Below are 20,603 nucleotides of genomic sequence, written 5' to 3'. Positions count from 1 at the left end.
ATTGTCATTTACAAAGATTGATACCGGATCTCCCGGCGTATCTTAGGGACAGCACCCATATTTTAGGTATTTTAAAGAAGATACAATGGTGTGATCATTATATCTTGGGCACACTGGACATTACTTCCTTGTATACAGTTATTCAGCATAAAAAGGGATGCGAAGCAGTGGAACATTTCCTGAGGAAGGATGGTTCACTGCCGCTTGACCAAATTGAATATCTTCTTGAGTGTATAAATTTTATTTTAACTCACAATTTTTTTCGATATGGGATGGACTACTACTCCCAGCAGTGGGGTACAGCTATGGGCACGAGGTTCGCACCTAGTTATGCAAATCTGTACGTTGGAAAATGGGAACAGGAAACCATATATCCCGACGGCAGATTACTAGCGAACCTCGTGCTATGGCATCGATTTATAGATGATATTGTTTTTATATGGTCTGGTGGTCCTTTGTTATTGGAACAATTTTTTAATTCACTAAATAAAAATTCCTACTTTTTAAAATTTTCTATGACCACGAGTTCCAAAGAAGTTAACTTTTTAGATTTAGAAATTTTTGTAGAAAACAATGCCATTGGCTCACGACTATACCATAAGCCTACAGACTCTAATAATTTTATTTCACTCGACAGTTGCCATTTACCTAGCTGGCTATTGAATGTTCCAAAAAGCCAATTAATTAGAGCTCATCGCAACTGTTCGAAAAGGGAGGATTTTGATAGAGAGGCAGAAGCAATGATGAAAAAGTTTTCCAGTAAGGGCTATGATCCAACATCTTTAGTGAAAACAAAAAAACTAGTGGAAAAAATTCCAAGGGATCAATTATTGGAACAACGTATGAGAAAAAATGCCAATGCTCTTATGGAAGACATCCCCATAATTTCACAATATAACTCTAATAGTATTATTTTTAAAAAAATTGTCAGGAGACATTGGAATATCCTGAGAAATGATAAGGTTATAGGGGAATCTTTACCGACATACCCGAGGTTTATTTTTAAGAAGGCACAAAATTTGGGAAATCTTATAGCCCCCTCTATTTCTAAACCACTAAGTAGTATCAATTCAAATCCGGACAAATTACCAGGGGGTTTTTTTCCGTGTGGAAAGTGTGGCCCCTGTAAAAAACTGACCTCTAAAAAACAGGGAGGGATTACTAACAAATTTGCGGAGGTAAAAATTAAAGATTTTATTACCTGCGACACCACAGGGGTTATATATGGTATTACATGCCCCTGTGGGAAACTATACATAGGACGCACAAAACGCCCATTGCATGTCCGGTTAGCAGAGCATTTGCGCAATATTAGAAAAAGATTTATGGGTCACCCTCTATCACACCATTTTGCTAATCAGCATGGAGGCTCTATTAAAAATGTTAAAGTTACGGGTATTAAAGTGGTTAAAAAAAGCTGGCGGAAGGGGAACTTTATTCAACAAATGTCCAGAGAAGAAAGTAGACTGATTTTTGAAATGAATACACTTGTTCCTAATGGGCTAAACAGCGAGATTGAATTGTTTGCCTTTAATCAATAAACATGGAGTTTGGAGACCGCGGGTATATATGAACGTAATTGAGCACCATGGACCATCTCTGAAGAAGGAATCCGGTGATTCCGAAACGCGTAAGACAGCTTTTTGGTCGTTTTCGTGCTCACTAGCCAGTCACGTGGTGTTCCACGTGACCGTGACGTCACGCAAGGTCCTGCACGTTTTTGCTACCTTGCCGGCTTTTTGATTTTACTCGTGCCGTTATACTCGCCGGGTGTCGGCGGCGGTCACGCCATTAGAAGGACGCTTGCTACCGGCCGGAGCAGCGTCCAATACCTGCATTCACCAACGGAACTCTAACGCTTTCAAGCTCATTTTCATCAGCATCACTACTGCTTTCAGCGTCATCTTGGCACCGGGACCCTGCTTGAGGAAGCATCCTTCGACCAGTTCCTCATTCATCTGAACAAAGGTATCGGCACATATACTTTGTGAACCAGCTTTACTGTAGATATTTCTTTGAAACCTCTGAATGGTATCCTGCTAGCGCAAATTATTCACTTTTAGATTTGATTTTTTTTTTTTTTTCTAAATTTTCGCCAAATTTCCATTTTTTTCACAAATAAACGCAAGTTATTTGAATGAAATTTTACCACTAACATGAAGTACAATATGTCACGAGAAAACAATGCCAGAATCACCGGGATCCATGGAAGCGTTTCAGAGTTATTACCTTATAAAGGGACAGTGGTCAGAATTGAAAAAATTGGCCTGGTCATTAACGTGCAAACCACCCTTGGGGCTTAAGGGGTTAATAAATTTGCAAAAATTTCTATATTTGTTTTTTTTTCCAGTCAAGATGGGGTGCAGAGTGTACACTAATGAGAAAAAAAATGAACTTTTTTGAATTTACCAAATAGCTGCAATGAAAGAGTGAAAAACTTAGAGGGGTCTGAATACTTTCGGTACCCACTGTATGCGTAATTGTTGAAGAGTTATGGAAAAATGAGAGACAAAATAAATCCTTTAAAATGATGTATATTTTGTATATTTTTTGTTGAAGCAAGTCATCTTTTGCACAATACATAACAGATATTCCTGCTCAGTATAATCTTTGGTCTAAACAGAGACCCGGAGGCGGCCAAAGAATCCTAAAATGGTGTCTCATGGCTGCTCGCGGGGAACCTGCGTCTAGATATTGTATATGTGTTATGTAGTGGTGCAGGAATGTGTGTAGATCTATACGTATGTATATATATATCTATATCCTCTATAAATATGATTTGTGCGTAATAAAAATTTAAGGCAGCAATAACATAAAAGGCACTTTGGTCATAAAAACAATATGGCTTCATATTCCCAGAGGAAAACTTCAGTCATTGTAGTGAAAAAAGGGGACGAACACCGTAGTTCTAGGGTAAGGCGGACCTCGCCAGACAAAACGAACAGCAAAAGTCTCAGTATAACGGTAAATTCTGGTTGTAGCTAGTGCGCTCACATCTTTGGGAGGAGGGGGTCCTGTGGATCAGCGCTCTCGTAAGACAGTATGGCTCCCAGGTCATAATACATTTGGTATGAGCGATAGCTCTGCGTGGTCCTTCATTACGTGTTGTGATTGTCGCTGAAAGGCAGAGATTGCAGAGGGCACTCTAGGGTCACACCAGCAGACCCATCCGGGTGACCTTAGCAGAAAGGAATGTGTGTAACAGGAAAACAACTGGTTTCGGACACGTGTGCAAATCCAGAGCCTAAAAAGTTGGGGAAAAAAAATTATTACTACAGAAGTGATATAACTACTATATGATTGAAGTTCAATATAGCTAGAGGAAGGCGTATCAGTGGTCACGATCAGGGGGCAGAGCCTGGGAACCAGCAGCCAGCACAATCAGTGTCCAGATTCTGGGGTCCAGTGGCTGGCACGATCAGTGTGCACAGCCTGGGCGAAACTGCCCAAATGATCAGGGGGGCATAGACTAGGCACCAGCGGCCATCACAGGGGGCAGAGCCTGGGGGTCAGCAGCCAGCACAATCAGTGTCCAGATTCTGGGGTCCAGTGGCTGGCACGATCAGTGTGCACAGCCTGGGCGAAACTGCCCAAATGATCAGGGGGGCAGAGACTAGGCACCAGCGGCCATCACAGGGGGCAGAGCCTGGGGGCCAGCAGCTAGCGCAATCAGGGGGCAGTGCCTGGGGGCCAGCAACCAGCAAAATCAGGGGGTAGAGCCTGGCGGCCAGCAGCCAGCACAATCGGGACAGCAGCCAGTGCAATTAGGGGGTAGAGCCTGGGGGCCAGAAACCAGTGAAATCAGGGGGTAGAGCCTGGCGGCCAGCAGCCAGCACAATCAGGAGGCAGAGCCTGGGGGTCAGCAGCCAGCGCAATCAGGGGGCAGAGCCTGGCAGCCAGCACAGTCAAGGGGCAGAGCCTGGGGGTCAGCAGCCAGTGCAATCAGGGGGTAGAGACTGGCAGCCAGCACAATCAGGAGTAGCGTCTGGGGGTCAGCAGCCAGTGCAATCAGGGGGCAGAGCCTGTGGACCAGAGGCGCCATAAGCAGCACGGCTACATATGCATTTGTCTATGGGTGTCAGGTACAGATGCTCCATCAGTATGTTATACACTAAATATTAATTATATTAATACACTCATCTCTTACCAGTTCTCCTTCTGGTCCACCAAAGTCCAGATAAAGATTTTTGGTCCCATCATCAGCTGACATACGAAGCTTCTCGAACGGGTATCTGTACATGACGGGACCAGAAGGGCCTCCCCGGCACAATGTGAATCCGGTGTCATAATGGATGGAGAGAGAGACTGATTCCCCGCGTAAAGAGCAGCCTGGTGATAGGTAGAATAGCAATGTGTTATGGTGATACATTAGGACATGAGGAATACATGGAATACTGGAGATTGTTTTATCCATCTGTAAATTAAATTTTCTATAATTCAAGAGGCTAAAAGGATATGAAGGCCAATACCACGCACCATGTGTCTTCAAGGGGACCCACAATTTCTCTCATGTAAATGGTTTCATAGCCAAATCCTCCCAATGTTATATATGGGGTGATGACAGAATGCTGGGAACTCCGACAGTATTCCTGAATCCTTAGCAGGACTAAGGAATCTTGCCCAAAGATCGTCAAGAAGTATGTGCACTGGTATATGTATTAGCAGTGAGCATTTATAATTCAGGCTGGCCTAAATTTAAGGGGTCTACTAGAATATATACAAGAAACAGAAAAGACACTCCCCATTAGATGATACTTCTCACAGCTGAGAGTTTGCTACAATTGCACCTATTGTAGATGATTCTCTATAAATTAAACACCCTGGAAAACTCAGACCCTAATCACCATGTGCACGTAAACATGAATTTTCTCATTTATTGACAGCAAGCACAGTTATGTACAACCGAAAAAAAACACTTACTAACTGTGACCTCTCTCGTGAGTTCAGCCGACGTGTGACACCCCTGCACCAGCGCTCTCGTCCAGGCGGAAAGATCCCGTTGATTCTCCACGCGGAAAACGCGCATATCGATTCCCTGAGGATACCCTGTACGAGTGGCGAATGTTAGATGTGGCCCGAGAGAAGGCGAGTTCTGCCCGAGTCCCGAGTGCACCAACCTGAGAAAGACAAAGCGATACATGGCACAATAACACAACGATACAATATACTAGGTAGTGAAAGATGTGACCATAGCACCATTCTGGTCTACGGGCTGAGTTTGGAATTACTGCCCGGCCTGAGCTGTAATACCAGGCTTTAAAGGGAATCTGTCACCCTTTTTTTGACTCTCAGCTGCCTCCACTGACATCAGTGGCTTATCTACAGCATTCTGTAATGCTGTAGATAAGCCCCCGATGTAACCTCAAAGAGAAGAAAAACACGCTAGATTATACTCACCGGAGGGGGAGGTCCGGTCCAATGGGTGTCACGGCCCGGCTTCCCCCATCTTCATGCGATGCCGTCCTGTTCTTCCCTTCCTGTAGTGGCTCCGGCGCAGGCGCACTGCTCTGCCCTGTTGAGGGCAGAGCACAATACTGCAATGCGCAGGCGCCAGACCTCTCCCGACGCCTGCACACTGCAGGACACTGCTCTGCCCTCAACAGGGAAAGCCACTACAGGAAGGGAAGAAGAGGACTGCATTGTATGAAGGTGGGAGGTGTCGGACCGGACCGCGACACCCATCGGACCGGACTGCCCCCCCACCCCGGTGAGTATAATCTAACGTGTTTTTCTTCTCTTTCAGGTTACATCGGGGGCTTATCTACAGCATTACAGAATGCTGTAGATAAGCCCCTGATGTCAGTGGCGGCAGCTGAGAGTCAAAAGAAAAAAAAAGTGACAGATTTAAACAAAGAGTGGTGCCATTTCTGGGAAAATTACAGATATTGCCAAAAGCAACAATCAAGATTCCAAATTGTGGGAAGGTCTGTAGCAAAATCGTGCAGATCTTGCTGCAGAAATCTAAGCAAATTTCACCTCTAAAAAAGACAGCAGAAGATTTTATATCAAAGGGGTTGTCCACAACTGGAAACCCTTATTATTAGGCCAAAGGAAGTGGGGGAAAAAAAAAAAAAAAGTGGAAAAAAAAAAAACAAATTTTTTTTGTTAAAGTCACCCTCCCGCTGAGAGTCTGCATTACTCACATGCTGGATATTGGACCCGGCAGACGAACTAGCAGCGCTGGTGCGGGAGGAGAGTTTAAATTTTTTTTTCTATATTTTTCACCTGCCTAGGGTCATTATTAGGGAATTTTCTGGTAGTGGACAACCCCTTTATGTTAATTCCATCGGACACCCAAGAACATGACAGTCCCCGTCCTTATACACTCCAATCAGTGGGCAAACATAAAAGATAAGTAGAGCATTAAGATAATGAATTCCGTGGGTTTCCAAAGCTACATTTTCATGACTATTACCTTGTGGAGATAAGCGGCAGCTTGTGCTTGGGGTGCGCCCACTCTTCCCGAGTCTTGGGCATTGCCTCAAAGAGAAGAAAATCCTTCTGGGAAACAACGGCAAGCATGGCATGCCATAAAGCCCGTCCATCGTCCTGAGAGATCTGGGGTGGAAAATAATGAGGGTCAGTACACAGGCCTCGGTTATCAGCCACTTTAGTCAAAAGCGAAAATACTGCAATAGTTATCATAGCCTGGAGTTTGCATTAATGCATTCAGTTTAGAACAGACCTGGACAAAGTGAGGACGGTGGGTCACATCTGGTCCTCTGGCTGATGCAGGCCGCGGACTGAGACAACCAAAGGGCTGAAAACAGTGACCCATGGGCCGCATCATGTCCACGCTTACAATGGCCCATGTCCCGATATTACCCCCATCCTCAGGATGCAGACAACGGTGAATACATTGGTGGAGGAGAGCGGCCGGCTCCTTCTACCGATCACTGAGGCAGCAGATGTGATGACGTCATTACATTGTGTCTACTGTGCGAAGAGTCAGTGCAAAGGAGCAGAGCGCTGGAGGAACGGGAGCGAGGCGAGTATGTGTTTTGTTCTTTTTTTTATCCATGTATGGGATATATGCATGTATATAAGAGGCCATGTCAGAGTTCATACTGTATTTTAGGACAATGTGCTCCCTCACAGTGTAGATAGGAGGCAAATGCATGCTTGCAATGTATATAGGAGGCTATGTCAGGGATCATACTATACATAGGGGCTCACACTGTATATTGGAGGCTATGTGGGGGCTCACAATGTATATAGAACACTATGTGGGGCCTCATACTGAATATATTGAGCTATGTAGGGGCTCAGACTGTATATAGGAGGCTATATGGGGGCTCACACTGTATATAGGAGGCTATGTGGGGCTCACAATGTATATTGGGGGCTTTGTGGGACTCAATGTATATAGGGTATATGTGAGGGCTTCTCAGTTGTGAGAAGTGCTAGATCTGTAAATCGTCCTCATTTACTGACAGCAGGCAGAGTTCTTCATAATGGTGAAATATAACACTGACTAGAAATATGCAAAATTTATCAATATCATTTTAAAGGGGTTGTTGCATTAATATAGCTACAGAATATATGATAAACATATAATTGCTAGGACCCCCACCAATCCTGAGAAAACGGACCCCAAAGTCCGCTGTGTGAACAAACAGAGCATATATGCGTAACTATTGCTCCACTCACTGTGTACAGGATCGATGGTCGCCATCTTTCCCATATAAGTGAATGGAGTGGTGGTCAGCGTGGACACTGTTCTCAATATCGGAGGGGGTCTCGGCCGTCAGTTCCTCGGCGATCATGTATGGAGTACATATTAGACCATATACGCACCTGCTCAGCCACCCAGCCTAAATATCTGAGTTCATCGGTCGCAGCTCCCAGCATGCACTGGGTCTCCGCCAGGACCTGCGGCAGCAGAGCTGTGATGTTATTGTGCAAGGCCTGTGACCATGACAGAGCGGAAGCCGAATCCCTGCAGCGGAGCACCAGAGAGTGACATCCATCCGGCGAGCGCAGCTCTACCAGCCTGGAAGAGATGTAGACATAAGAGGCACGGAGCAGAGGCGCGAGGCACACCGCTACATGTACCTCCTACGGAGACAAACAGGAACATTGGAGCCACGCACACAGTGTCACTGACCGTCCCTCGGGATCGTACATGCTCAGATTTCTCGCAGCGTAACACATTTTTAAGGGAATGACCTTGCAATCCCTGGGACCATGTTTGGGGGAACCAGATGCATCGCTGTGCGCTGGACTGCGGAGGTCACCACTGTCCCAGGGAAGATCACCCACCAGGGACGCCTTCCGAATATAGGGGGACACGTCCTGCAGGAAACGCACTGTGGAGAAGAGAAGGTTGGAGAATTAGAGGGTTAATATGGCGCATGCATACAGCAATTACATTGCCATTCAGGATCCTGGAAAAGCTTGGTGACAACATTGGTTAAAGCTGTAATTGAGGTCACTTACACTTATTGGAACATTTTTATCACCTTAATGACTCATATTTTCTATGACTGCTGATGTTATGGATTTCACAATGAAATTGTTCCTGGATGTTGCATAAGATGCGAGTAATGCGACAAAGCGGGGGGAGGAAAAAAAAAGGCTTAAGAAAAACTTCACAATTTTCTCTTAAATGGGGTCCCCAGAATAAATATAGCGTGAAAGAATGATGCCAAACTGATGGAGGCTGCCAGGCGTCTTACATCCCCCCCACGCCTCTGCCAGCCCGGTTCGCTCCTCGGGGACATCAGGGGTTAATCTGGTCTGAAGCTGCTATCTCACTGCAGATTATATGGCTTGCTGCAGAATAAGGGAGGATTAGGGAGAGTCTCCATATAAGGGAGAGAGGGATCGCATGGTGTTATAAATGGAGAGGCGCAGACAAGGGGAAAGGGGGGCACCGAAGGGTCTCGCTCCAATACCAGCAGCCGCTAAGGATAGAACGGTCATGTGCAGCCAAGATAAGTCGCTGTATTCCACAGCCATTCTTGCTAAAAATCTGTTTCATGGAAAGTTGGGTGATGGACCCCCATTTAAGGCACCACTCAGCTTTCCAAAAACTCCTGAAAAGCTGGATATTGATAAAGGTGGGTGACCCAGAGCATTGATTGTTTATCATCGACAGTCTGTGGATTTCCATCTGTTGTGAAACTACAAGTCCCAGCATAACCTGACTCTAGAAGGAGGAGGAGATTGGGGTCCATAGCTGGGTGATGAGGGAGGCAGTGGCATTGTTTATCAGTGGGCTCCAGCTGTTGTGAAACTACAAGTCCCAGCATAACCTGACTCCAGAAGGAGGAGGAGATTGGGGTCCACAGCTGGGTGACGAGGGAGGCAGTGGCATTGTTTATCAGTGGGCTCCAGCTGTTGTGGAACTACAACTCACAGCATGTCTTGACCCTAAATGTTGGAGGTTGTAGTTTCACACAGGGCTGTGGAGTAGGAGTCGGAGTCGTGGAGTCGGTGCTCATTTTGGTGGAGTCGGAGTCGGAGTTGGAGTCGGTATAAAATGGACCGACTCCTAAAATATATAATAAATTGGGTACAGTAATTCAATGCAGGATGTGCTGAATATTTTTTCATAGAAGTTTGGGAAAGTTATGAAATGTCCTATAAATGACTGTTCTATTCCTGATCTAAGGCTACATTCACACACAGCGTTTTTCCTGTGTTTTTTCAGGATACGTTTTTCAGCTGCAAAAGTTGATCATCTTTTTAAAAAACTGCATCTCCTGAAAGGTTTTTGAGCTCATAGATAATGTTTTCAATAGCAAAAGCAGATTAGAAATCTGGTCTATCCATTTATCCATATCTGTCTATCCATATCGTATCTGTACCAAAAAGAATGAAAACCAGGTAGTACACAATATATATTCTGTTCTATCTAAATATCTTGATTATTGGATCATAAAAATGATTAAATGTCTGAGGTTCACATTGTACTACAATAAATTTTTCACTTAAATATAAGCAATATGTGTGGGAGTCGGAGTCGGAGTCGTGGAGTCGGAGTCGGAGTCGTGGAGTCGGAGTTGGAGTCGGTGTAAGGGAAATTGAGGAGTCGGAGTCGCAGGTTTGGCTTACCGACTCCACAGCCCTGGTTTCACAACAGCGTTTTTGTATCCGACATGAACGCTAAGGTCACTCTTGTACCCAATGTTCCTACTTTTGGGATTTTTCTGCCAAATTTGGCAAGAAGATAGATAAAGAAAATTTCATAGTTGTCCATCTGAGCCAAAAGAAATTGATGTTAGTTCGGTGGACCATTCAGTACCCCCAGAGAAGAGGTACTGGAATGAGTGACTGTCCCATTTTTCCCAATAACGGCTGTGTAACACATACTTTCCCCTGCAATCAACTGACTGTGGGGCACCACTTTCTTTGGGGGGACTAATTGCATCACCATTTATACATGGCTGTCACTTGTAAGAAATTCCTGAATAAAGGTTTGAGTCCTTCTGAAAAGGACATGTCAGCAGCACTTCAGGGGGAAGAACCATGTGAGCCTTGATTGGAGGGAAGCCAATGACTGACAGGGCTCTATTCCAGAAGCTCCACCCACCTGTCCTTTCCAGAAGGACTGCAGGCTGCACTCAATACCCCTGAATTGATTTCTGGTGCTCTTCAATTAGTGCTATCTGCACACCCTTGAGTAAACCAATATACCCCACCAGAACCTATACTGAAGAAGCTGACTGGCATCACCTAAAGGCATTTGCCAAATCCCTTTTGCCTGAGGTTTTAGGATTCTGATGACTCTGCTGCTGCCCCCAAAGGATTTGGCAAGACTACTGGTTACACCATTTAAAGGGTAATATAAAGGGGAAGAGGATTTGTACTCTACTGACACCTCCTGGATGGAAGAAGCTATCCTAAAAGTCAATTTGAGCTCTGTGAAGAGGCAAGTTGCACATTTTTCCCCACAGATGAGCATTGCATGGCCTTAAAGTCTCCTTACACTGGCATGTCACCCTTTAGACTAGATTTAAAAAGTAGACTGGTAAGACTATAGATAATATGGCATAAGTAGTTTCTAGAGGCACTAGCCAGTAGATGCAGAGAACAGAAGGACACTGCTATAATCCACATTTATTAGAGAGCGGATCAAAGTGCAACATATAAAACACTGTACGATACAGCATTTACTAGAAGGAGGAGAAATTACCTTTCCTCTGGAGGCGAATATTCACCCTCACATGGATCATCACTTTACCAATATCATGAACACGGTTACTTAGGATTAAAAATTCAACATTCCAGAAATGGCGCCACCCTTTACTGCAGGTTGTGCATGGTATTGCAGTTCCAAGAAATAAATCTGCAATACTTGACAACCTGTGGACCCATGTCCCTGATTTGGCAAGAAAACAGCCATGTTTTTCCCATGATCAGATATACTAGGGACGCCAGCGAAGAAATGCACCTCTCGTTCTGGGCAAACTTGCAATGCTATTTTCCCCATTGCATATGAAATTCTCAAAACGTGACAAAAAGGAAAATAAATATATTTATCAAGTATCTGAAACAGAAGGAAATAATAAAAAAAAAAAAGTGTGCAACTTTCCAATATTACAAAAAAAATAAAAATATATATATATATACTGTTTTGTGTATACAGCTCCAATGCAGATCTATGTATACTACAATTTACATGATATTTGGTGCTGTGTTTTTCATGAGAACTCCCAAACTTTAACCATCTGCGAAAGTTTTACAGCGCCGAGTAAACATCGGCATCTTGTAACATTTATGTGTTGGTCACATGTGGAGCATATGCTGGCTCCATACACGGCACACCCAGCGCCGAGAGACCTGGCCGCTCCCAGCTGCTGAGCTCTCTACATGCCTCCATCTGTGGGGGGAGAGGGACATGGAGGTCTGTAGTTTATCGTTACACCGGTGGTCTCAAAACTGTGCCTCTCCAGTGCTTGTAGAACTACAACTCTCAGCATGTCCTTACCATCCGCGATCATAGTTATGGGGATGGGAGCATGGCACCGAGACACTTTTTGCCAGTAGTCTGGCTTTTGGTGCAGAAAAATCTGCTGCAAATACTACATGTGTGCACACAGCCCAAGTCATATCCTGAATGTTTGCTACATAAGGGCAAAACTAAGAAAGACTACAGACTGACACATTGTAGCAAACCGCAAGAAGAGGAGATTTGTGCTGCTGCCAATGCTGGGAGTTGTAGTCCTACAGCAGGCAGTCCCTTGTAAAACCTAAGACTTGGTGGATACTTTTCAATGCTGTGAAAGATGGCGCCAAATCTTAAGTATCGCAGACCGCATCACCGCCATTAATAGTTTATGAAAATGTTAAAATATTGCAGCTCCCTCTACCAAACCCCCATTTTTTTAACCATTTCATGGAGCCCTAATTCCTGTAATTGTGTAGGATTAGGGTTATCGGCGCCCCGTCGTAGCCTACCCTATGGGTTCCACCAATCAGGGACCCAGAGAATGAAATAATCCCACTGTAACGACACCGCTGCTGTAATCTTCCCACTTTTCGGGTGAAATCGCATACACAGATGTTCTCTATAAGGCGACAGCAGCCATCAGCGGGGGCTGGAGGGGTATTAATATTAATGCCGAGTTAAGACCGATTAGTATTGTCAGGAGCGGACTCCGCAAATCTGTCCGTTCTGGTAGCCAAGCGCGAGGCCGCGGGGGAGAATTCTGCATGGAAAGGGTTAAGGCGGCTGCAGAAAAGTTCTGTTTTTTTGGCAGCTCCATGGAACTGGGCAAAGAGGAGCGTCTACTAAAAAAAAAAATGAATAAATAAAAATCCTTTACAGGAACGCACCCTGATTTCTGGGACAAACCTGCGTATTTACAGCCCACAGATATAAGAAGAATAGTCTGCCGGATCGGGGCGACCCTCGGAGCTTAATAGACAGCATCAACGATTCCGAATGAGTGCAAACAGGCATCTGGGAAATCAGATTTTGAGGGGACAGTTTCTCCTCTCGGAGGCTGCCAGATGATGTGTGATGTCTTTGGCTATGTTCACACTGAGCTTTTTTTTTTTATGAAAATTTTAAAAACGAGGTGTTTTTCCAAATGGAATCGCCTTTGTCCAGAGTCACGACGAGCCTATTAAAAAAATCATTAGATTTTCATCCAGAAAACGAGGACGATTTTCACCCGTGTGTCCACATGAAATCCGATTTTATACATCAATAGTTTATAATGTTACACAATGAAATACAGCTCCCTAGGGTAATACCTGCAACGTACCCATACAAACCCGATGCAACCAAGATGTTGCATATGGATTTTTTTCTTTTGTGAACCTTTGATTTGGGGAAGTGGAGGGGGAAGTTTTTGGAGAGCTTTTAGCTATGTTCACATTGGGGTTTTTTTGGGACAGTTTTTCTTTTTTACTTGTTATAGAGCAGAATCAGTCCAAAATGCTCCTAAATAGGTTTGGGAAACTCTTCCCAAAATTCTAAGTTTTTTACCTATTTTTTTCCGGTGTATTTTTCAAACAGATTCCGCCTACAACACACCAGAAAAAGAACGAGCAAATATACTGTAATGTCCTAACGACTTTGATATACACATGATTCCTCTTTTGTCACTTCTTTCAGCCGTGAAGAGGCTAAAAGAAATGACCTTTCCATTCTTTAGCCTGAAACCACCATTATGTTATATATGAAATGTATAAAACAAAAAAGTTACTGCAAAAGACAATACAATAAAAAAAATAAACAAAAAAAACAAAAACAAAAAACACACACCACCGGTTTCCCGACGTGTCTTCAAGTTACGGTCGGCATCTAAGGCTGCATGCCCAGGATCAGGAATACTAGCATTCTGGACAAAGCGTATTTTCACTGCATCGTACAGTATATGTGAATGGGATTATCGGTAATTGAAATCTCATGCCTACTGTAGTTTTTTTTTTGCCACTGCGAAAAAAGTACATGTGCTATGAGGGCGTTTAAATCAGGTGTCTTGTTTAGCCCGATTTAACCTAATAAATATTTTAAAAAAACGACATTGAGTCCCCCCGTTTTTTTTTTTTTTAATAACCAGTACAGGTAAAGCAGACAGCTACAGGCTAATATCAGGTTGGGAAGATCTCTGGTTGTTGGACCCATCCCAGCCACCCCAGAATTGGCACGTCACATTCGATGCGCCAATTCCTGCATTTTGCCTAGCTCTTCCTGTTTGCCCTGATGCGGTGGCGATCGCGGTAATGGTAGTTGGGGTTGTTGACAGCTGTGATCAAGCCCTTGCGTTATTAATTGAGAGGTGTCCATCAGACACCCCCATTACTAACCTGGTAATAACACATATACACAGAAAAATCCCTCTATCACCAATTTATTGAAAAAAAAAAAAAATCCTATGCAGGTCTGCCATAATCCAACGAATGCAAAGTAGTAAAGAAATGGAAAACTAAAAAAAAAATAAAAAAGGAGACAATCCCTTGTTCGCCAAATTATTACCCAAAATGTTTCCACCCAAGTCCGATACAGTCTACGTTCCGCGTTGCCTCCAGCGTCTGCGAATAGCAGGAACGTGACCGCTATTTTTTCCTATGTGTTTTTTTCATTTAATTACTGGGTTAGTAATGGGGGTGTCTCATAGACACCTCCCTATCACTAACCCCAGGGGTTGATGGCAGCTGGGAATTTTGACAAACCACAGCTGTTATTAACTCGAACTACCATTACCCAAATTGCCACTGCTCCAAGAGCTGAGGCGAAGTGTCATGCACTACTTTTGGGGCGGCTGCGGGCTGGTGCTGGTATTTTTAGGATGGGAATTGCCCAATAACCATGGACCTTCCCAGCCTGATAATATTGCTCACAGCTGTCTACTTTACCTTTGCTGGTTATAAAAAAAAAAAAAAAGGGGGGGGACTGCACGTTTTTCATTTATTGGGTTAATACATGTACAGTAAACTACAGCTGGGTGAACATAATATTTCTTTGCTGAAGAAACTTTTAAGAGTTATTTTCCTGAGGTGTGCTCTGCAGCCTTTTGATTCTATAGTGTCTAATTTGGAAACATTTCCTCCAGGATTCGCTTATAAGAACTGACCTGCAGGTTTTTTGTGTTTTCACTAGGCTTTATTTTAAGCTTCATTAAAAAAAATAAATAAATAAATAAAAAATAAAGACTGCACCAGCAGAATAGTGAGTGCAGCTCTGGAGTATAATACAGGATGTAACTCAGGATCAGTAATGTAATGTATGTACACAGTGACTGCACCAGCAGAATAGGGAGTGCAGCTCTGGAGTATAATACAGGATGTAACTCAGGATCAGTAATGTATGTACACAGTGACTGCACCAGCAGAATAGTGAGAGCAGCTCTGGAGTATAATACAGGATGTAACTCAGGATCAGTAATGTAATGTATGTACACAGTGACTGCACCAGCAGAATAGGGAGTGCAGCTCTGGAGTATAATACAGGATGTAACTCAGGATCAGTAATGTAATATATGTACACAGTGACTGCACCAGCAGAATAGTGAGTGCAGCTCTGGAGTATAATACAGGATGTAACTCAGGATCAGTAATGTAATGTATGTACACAGTGACTGCACCAGCAGATTAGTGAGAGCAGCTCTGGGGTATAATACATGGTGTAACTCAGGATCAGTAATGTAATGTATGTACACAGTGACTGCACCAGCAGAATAGTGAGTATAATACAGGCAGATATATTCTCCAAGTCATGTCAGTGGAACACGAATATCCAGTTTTCTACTAACTTTTTTTTTGCCTATTGCTTAAGATTTTACAAGTGATAGACAGAAGTGCAAGAAAATGACTAAAAATCAGGTATTCAAAAAAACAAGGAAAATCTATGCAATTTGAAACCAGTAAGTTTCGGGTGTGGTCAGTATAACACAAGTTTCATTTTATGTGGTGCAATAGTATTTAGGAAATGTTACCGGGAGAGGAGTAAGAATAGTAATAGCTGGTAAAAATGTTTTTCTGTCACCTCCAAGTTATATCTGGTGCTGGGAAAGCTGGGTGACAGCCAACATGGCCGACGTTACAACCCAGCGCTCTCAGCTTCTGGACTGCCCCATTATATATAGATCCATCAGTTTGGGAAAAGCCTACAATAACTGTCATTCTACTTGTGGATGATAATGATGGGGAGAAAGGATCGGGCATGTTGTATTTCAGCATGTCCCATCGGTGAGAAAAATGCTCCCCAGAAGTGTCCGGCGTCAGCTTATTCCCCTCTGCCAATCGGAAAAATCCAGCACTCGTCCGAGCTGCGCGTTCATGTAATGCGGGGCGACTGGAGGTGTATGGGCATGTCAGGTTCTTTCTGGGGGTCTCTTAAATTCCCACTTGGTGGCTGATAGAAATCATGTACAAGGAATCACTTTCTTATAACATACTGCTGTGTGTCTACGGGTTGTGCCCAATCTTGCCACCAATCTGCAATACCAGGCACCGCCAATGGACAAGAGGGGGCGCAGTTTCTGCCAAAAACTTATTCTAAAACCACTAGAAGGAAAAAAAAAAAGGAGTGCAAGTTCCAGTGAGAAGTCCAGTGAAATGACACTGGATCCATGATCGGTGTGCCCCAGTAGACAGTCCCTGGTAGCTATTCCCTGGTAGACAGTGCCCCGGTAGACACCCCCTGGTAGACAGTCCCCCGGTAGACAGCCCCCGGCAGACAGCCCCCGGCAGACAGCCCCCGGCAGACAGCCCCCGGCAGACAGTGCCTGGTAGCTATTCCCTGGCAGACAGTGCCCCGGTAGACAGTCCCCCGGTAGCTATTCCCTGGCAGACAGTCCCCCCGGTAGACAGTCCCCCGGTAGCTATTCCCTGGCACACAGTCCCCCGGTAGCTATTCCCTGGCAGACAGTCCCCCGGTAGACAGTCCCCCGGTAGCTATTCCCTGGCAGACAGTCCCCCGGTAGACAGTCCCCCGGTAGCTATTCCCTGGCAGACAGTCCCCCGGTAGACAGTCCCCCGGTAGCTATTCCCTGGCAGACAGTCCCCCGGTAGACAGTCCCCCGGTAGCTATTCCCTGGCAGACAGTCCCCCGGTAGACAGTCCCCCGGTAGCTATTCCCTGGCAGACAGTCCCCCGGTAGCTATTCCCTGGCAGACAGTCCCCCGGTAGCTATTCCCTGGCAGACAGTCCCCCGGTAGACAGCCCCCGGTAGTTATTCCCTGGCAGACAGTCCCCCGGCAGACAGCCCCCGGTAGTTATTCCCTGGCAGACAGTCCCCCGGTAGACAGCCCCCGGTAGTTATTCCCTGGCAGACAGTCCCCCGGTAGACAGCCCCCGGTAGCTATTCCCTGGCAGACAGCCCCCGGTAGACAGTCCCCCGGTAGCTATTCCCTGGCAGACAGCCCCCGGTAGACAGTCCCCCGGTAGCTATTCCCTGGCAGACAGCCCCCGGTAGACAGTCCCCCGGTAGCTATTCCCTGGCAGACAGCCCCCGGTAGACAGTCCCCCGGTAGCTATTCCCTGGCAGACAGTCCCTGGCAGACAGCCCCCCGGTAGACAGCCCCCGGTAGCTATTCCCTGGCAGACAGCGCCCCAGTAGACAGTCCCCTGGTAGACAGTCCCTGGTAGCTATTCCCTGGCAGACAGCGCCCCAGTAGACAGCCCCCCGGTAGACAGCCCCCCGTAGCTATTCCCTGGCAGACAGCGCCCCAGTAGACAGTCCCTGGTAGCTATTCCCTGGCAGACAGCGCCCCAGTAGACAGTGCCTGGTAGCTATTCCCTGGCAGACAGTGCCTGGTAGCTATTCCCTGGCCGACAGCGCCCCAGTAGACAGTCCCTGGTAGCTATTCCCTGGCAGACAGTCCCCCGGTAGACAGTCCCTGGCAGACAGCCCCCCGGTAGCTATTCCCTGGCAGACAGCGCCCCAGTAGACAGTCCCCCGGTAGACAGTCCCTGGTAGCTATTCCCTGGTAGACAGTCCCTGGCAGACAGCCCCCGGCAGACAGTCCCTGGTAGCTATTCCCTGGCAGACAGTCCCCCGGTAGACAGTCCCTGGTAGATATTCCCTGGCAGACAGCCCCCTGGTAGACAGTCTCCCGGTAGACAGTCCCTGGCAGACAGCCCCCCGGTAGACAGTCCCTGGTAGCTATTCCCTGGCAGACAGTCCCTGATAGACAGTCCCTGGTAGCTATTCCCTGGTAGACAGCCCCTGGTAGACAGCCCCCGGCAGACAGCGCCCCAGTAGACAGCCCCTGGTAGCTATTCCCTGGTAGACAGCCCCCTGGTAGCTATTCCCTGGTAGACAGCCCCCTGGTAGACAGCCCCCGGCAGACAGCGCCCCAGTAGACAGTCCTCTTGTTATCCCCTGGCAGACAGCCCCCGGCAGACAGCGCCCCAGTAGACAGTCCCCCGGCAGCTATTCCCTGGTAGACAGTCCTCTTGTTATCCCCTGGTAGACAGTCCCCGGTAGACAGTCCCTGGCAGACAGTCCTCTTGTTATCCCCTGGCAGACAGTCCCCCGGTAGCTATTCCCTGGTAGACAGCCCCTGGTAGCTATTCCCTGGTAGACAGTCCTGGTAGCTATTCCCTGGTAGACAGTCCCTGATAGCTATTCCCTGGTAGACAGTCCCTGATAGCTATTCCCTGGTAGACAGTCCCTGATAGCTATTCCCTGGTAGACAGTCCCTGATAGCTATTCCCTGGTAGACAGTCCCTGATAGCTATTCCCTGGTAGACAGTCCCTGATAGCTATTCCCTGGTAGACAGTCCCTGATAGCTATTCCCTGGTAGACAGTCCCTGATAGCTATTCCCTGGTAGACAGTCCCTGATAGCTATTCCCTGGTAGACAGTCCCTGATAGCTATTCCCTGGTAGACAGTCCTGGTAGCTATTCCCTGGCAGACAGTCCCTGATAGCTATTCCCTGGTAGACAGTCCCTGGTAGCTATTCCCTGGCAGACAGTCCCTGGTAGCTATTCCCTGGTAGACAGTCCCTGATAGCTATTCCCTGGTAGACAGTCCCTGGTAGCTATTCCCTGGTAGACAGTCCCTGGTAGCTATTCCCTGGTAGACAGCCCCTGGTAGACAGCCCCCGGCAGACAGCGCCCCAGTAGACAGTCCCCCGGCAGCTATTCCCTGGTAGACAGTCCTCTTGTTATCCCCTGGCAGACAGTCCCCCGGTAGACAGTCCTCTTGTTATCCCCTGGCAGACAGCCCCCGGTAGACAGTCCCCCGGCAGCTATTCCCTGGTAGACAGTCCTCTTGTTATCCCCTGGCAGACAGTCCCCCGGTAGACAGTCCTCTTGTTATCCCCTGGCAGACAGCCCCCGGTAGACAGTCCCCCGGTAGCTATTCCCTGGTAGACAGCCCCTGGTAGCTATTCCCTGGTAGACAGTCCTGGTAGCTATTCCCTGGTAGACAGTCCCTGATAGCTATTCCCTGGTAGACAGTCCCTGATAGCTATTCCCTGGTAGACAGTCCCTGATAGCTATTCCCTGGTAGACAGCCCCTGGTAGCTATTCCCTGGTAGACAGTCCTGGTAGCTATTCCCTGGTAGACAGCCCCCGGCAGACAGCGCCCCAGTAGACAGTCCCCCGGCAGCTATTCCCTGGTAGACAGTCCTCTTGTTATCCCCTGGCAGACAGCCCCCGGCAGCTCACCTTCCAGTGTCACCTCCTTGCCCGCCTTCTTCAGCACCTGCACAGCCTGGTCGTGGGTGGCATGCCTCAGGTCGGCACCGTTCACGGACAGGATGGCGTCCCCCACCCTCAGCGCCTGGCTCTTGTCCGCCGCCAGTCCCGGGAAGATCTTGGAGATGAGGATGGGCATGTGGTTCTCCTGGCCGCCCTTGATGCTGATGCCCAGTCCGCCAAACTCCTGCTTCACCACCCTCACCCTCCTCGCCGGCTCCGGGCTGTCCAGGGGGAACCTGGCCCCGGGGCTCCCCAGTCCTGACTCCGAGCCGCAGTCCGAGCCTGCCTGGGGGGAGCTGGTCCCGGAGCGGCCGGGGCCCCTGCGGGGGCTGCCAGGGGCCACCTCCGTGCCATTGCTCATGCCATTGAGTGCCGCCGGCTCCTGCTCCGAGGTCAGGCTCAGGGCCTCCCCGGAGAGCTCCGCCTGCACCCGCACCCAGTGGTCCTGCAGCAGCAGCTCCAGGAGCCCGGACTTGGAGGCTCGGGTCCACACAGCCATGGTCGCTGCCTCCCGTGCACACTTCCTGCCAGTGTCAGCGGCGGCGGCGGCGGCTCCCTCCTCCCGCACACGCTGCGCAGCGCCACCTGGTGGCTAATAGCACACATGCCAGCAGGGGGCCAGGCACAGGTCACACGTCCCACAGAGGCGGTTTAATAACGCACCCCAGTCCATCAGTTTACACCTCTCCTCCCTCCTGATCCACCAAATACTTGTATCCCCCATGAAGTAATTGTTCCCAAACTTTCTAGAGCCTTTATATTTATTACAACTGAAGAAATGGCTTTTCTAAAGTTTCCTCCTAAGGCTGTGTTCACATGCAGCATTTTTTTCTGCATTTTTTTTGGCAGTGCAAACAGAAGCTAGGCGTTGTCAGTAATTCAATGTTTTTTTTTTAATCCTGGATGAATATGAGAACTGCTGAGTTTGTTATATCAATTCTTTTGGTCTTTTTTCAGCATTTGTCACCCATAAAAAGCAATGAGAAAGTGACGA

The 20,603-nt window shown here is 47.1% G+C and overlaps 1 protein-coding gene across 1 annotated transcript; it reads right to left on the bottom strand.

Annotated features, from left to right (window-relative positions):
- Positions 1-2,518: 2,518 nt before the first annotated feature.
- Positions 2,519-20,255, bottom strand: SNTB2 (syntrophin beta 2). Its single transcript, XM_073584135.1, has 7 exons — positions 19,577-20,255; positions 8,108-8,309; positions 7,798-7,993; positions 6,416-6,558; positions 4,921-5,117; positions 4,148-4,329; positions 2,519-3,244 (listed from the first exon to the last, which is right to left on the bottom strand). Exons 1-7 carry the CDS (start codon positions 20,106-20,108, stop codon positions 3,152-3,154), a joined length of 1,545 nt encoding a protein of 514 aa, XP_073440236.1. The 5' UTR covers positions 20,109-20,255; the 3' UTR covers positions 2,519-3,151.
- Between the last annotated feature and the right edge of the window lie 348 nt (positions 20,256-20,603).

This window comes from Dendrobates tinctorius, unplaced genomic scaffold (assembly GCF_039654945.1).
Source record: "Dendrobates tinctorius isolate UK_male_01 unplaced genomic scaffold, ASM3965494v1 ptg000009l, whole genome shotgun sequence".
Lineage (NCBI taxonomy): Eukaryota > Metazoa > Chordata > Amphibia > Anura > Dendrobatidae > Dendrobates > Dendrobates tinctorius.
The sequence above is the reverse complement of the archived record's forward strand: the minus strand, read 5'-3'. Positions and strand labels throughout refer to the sequence as shown.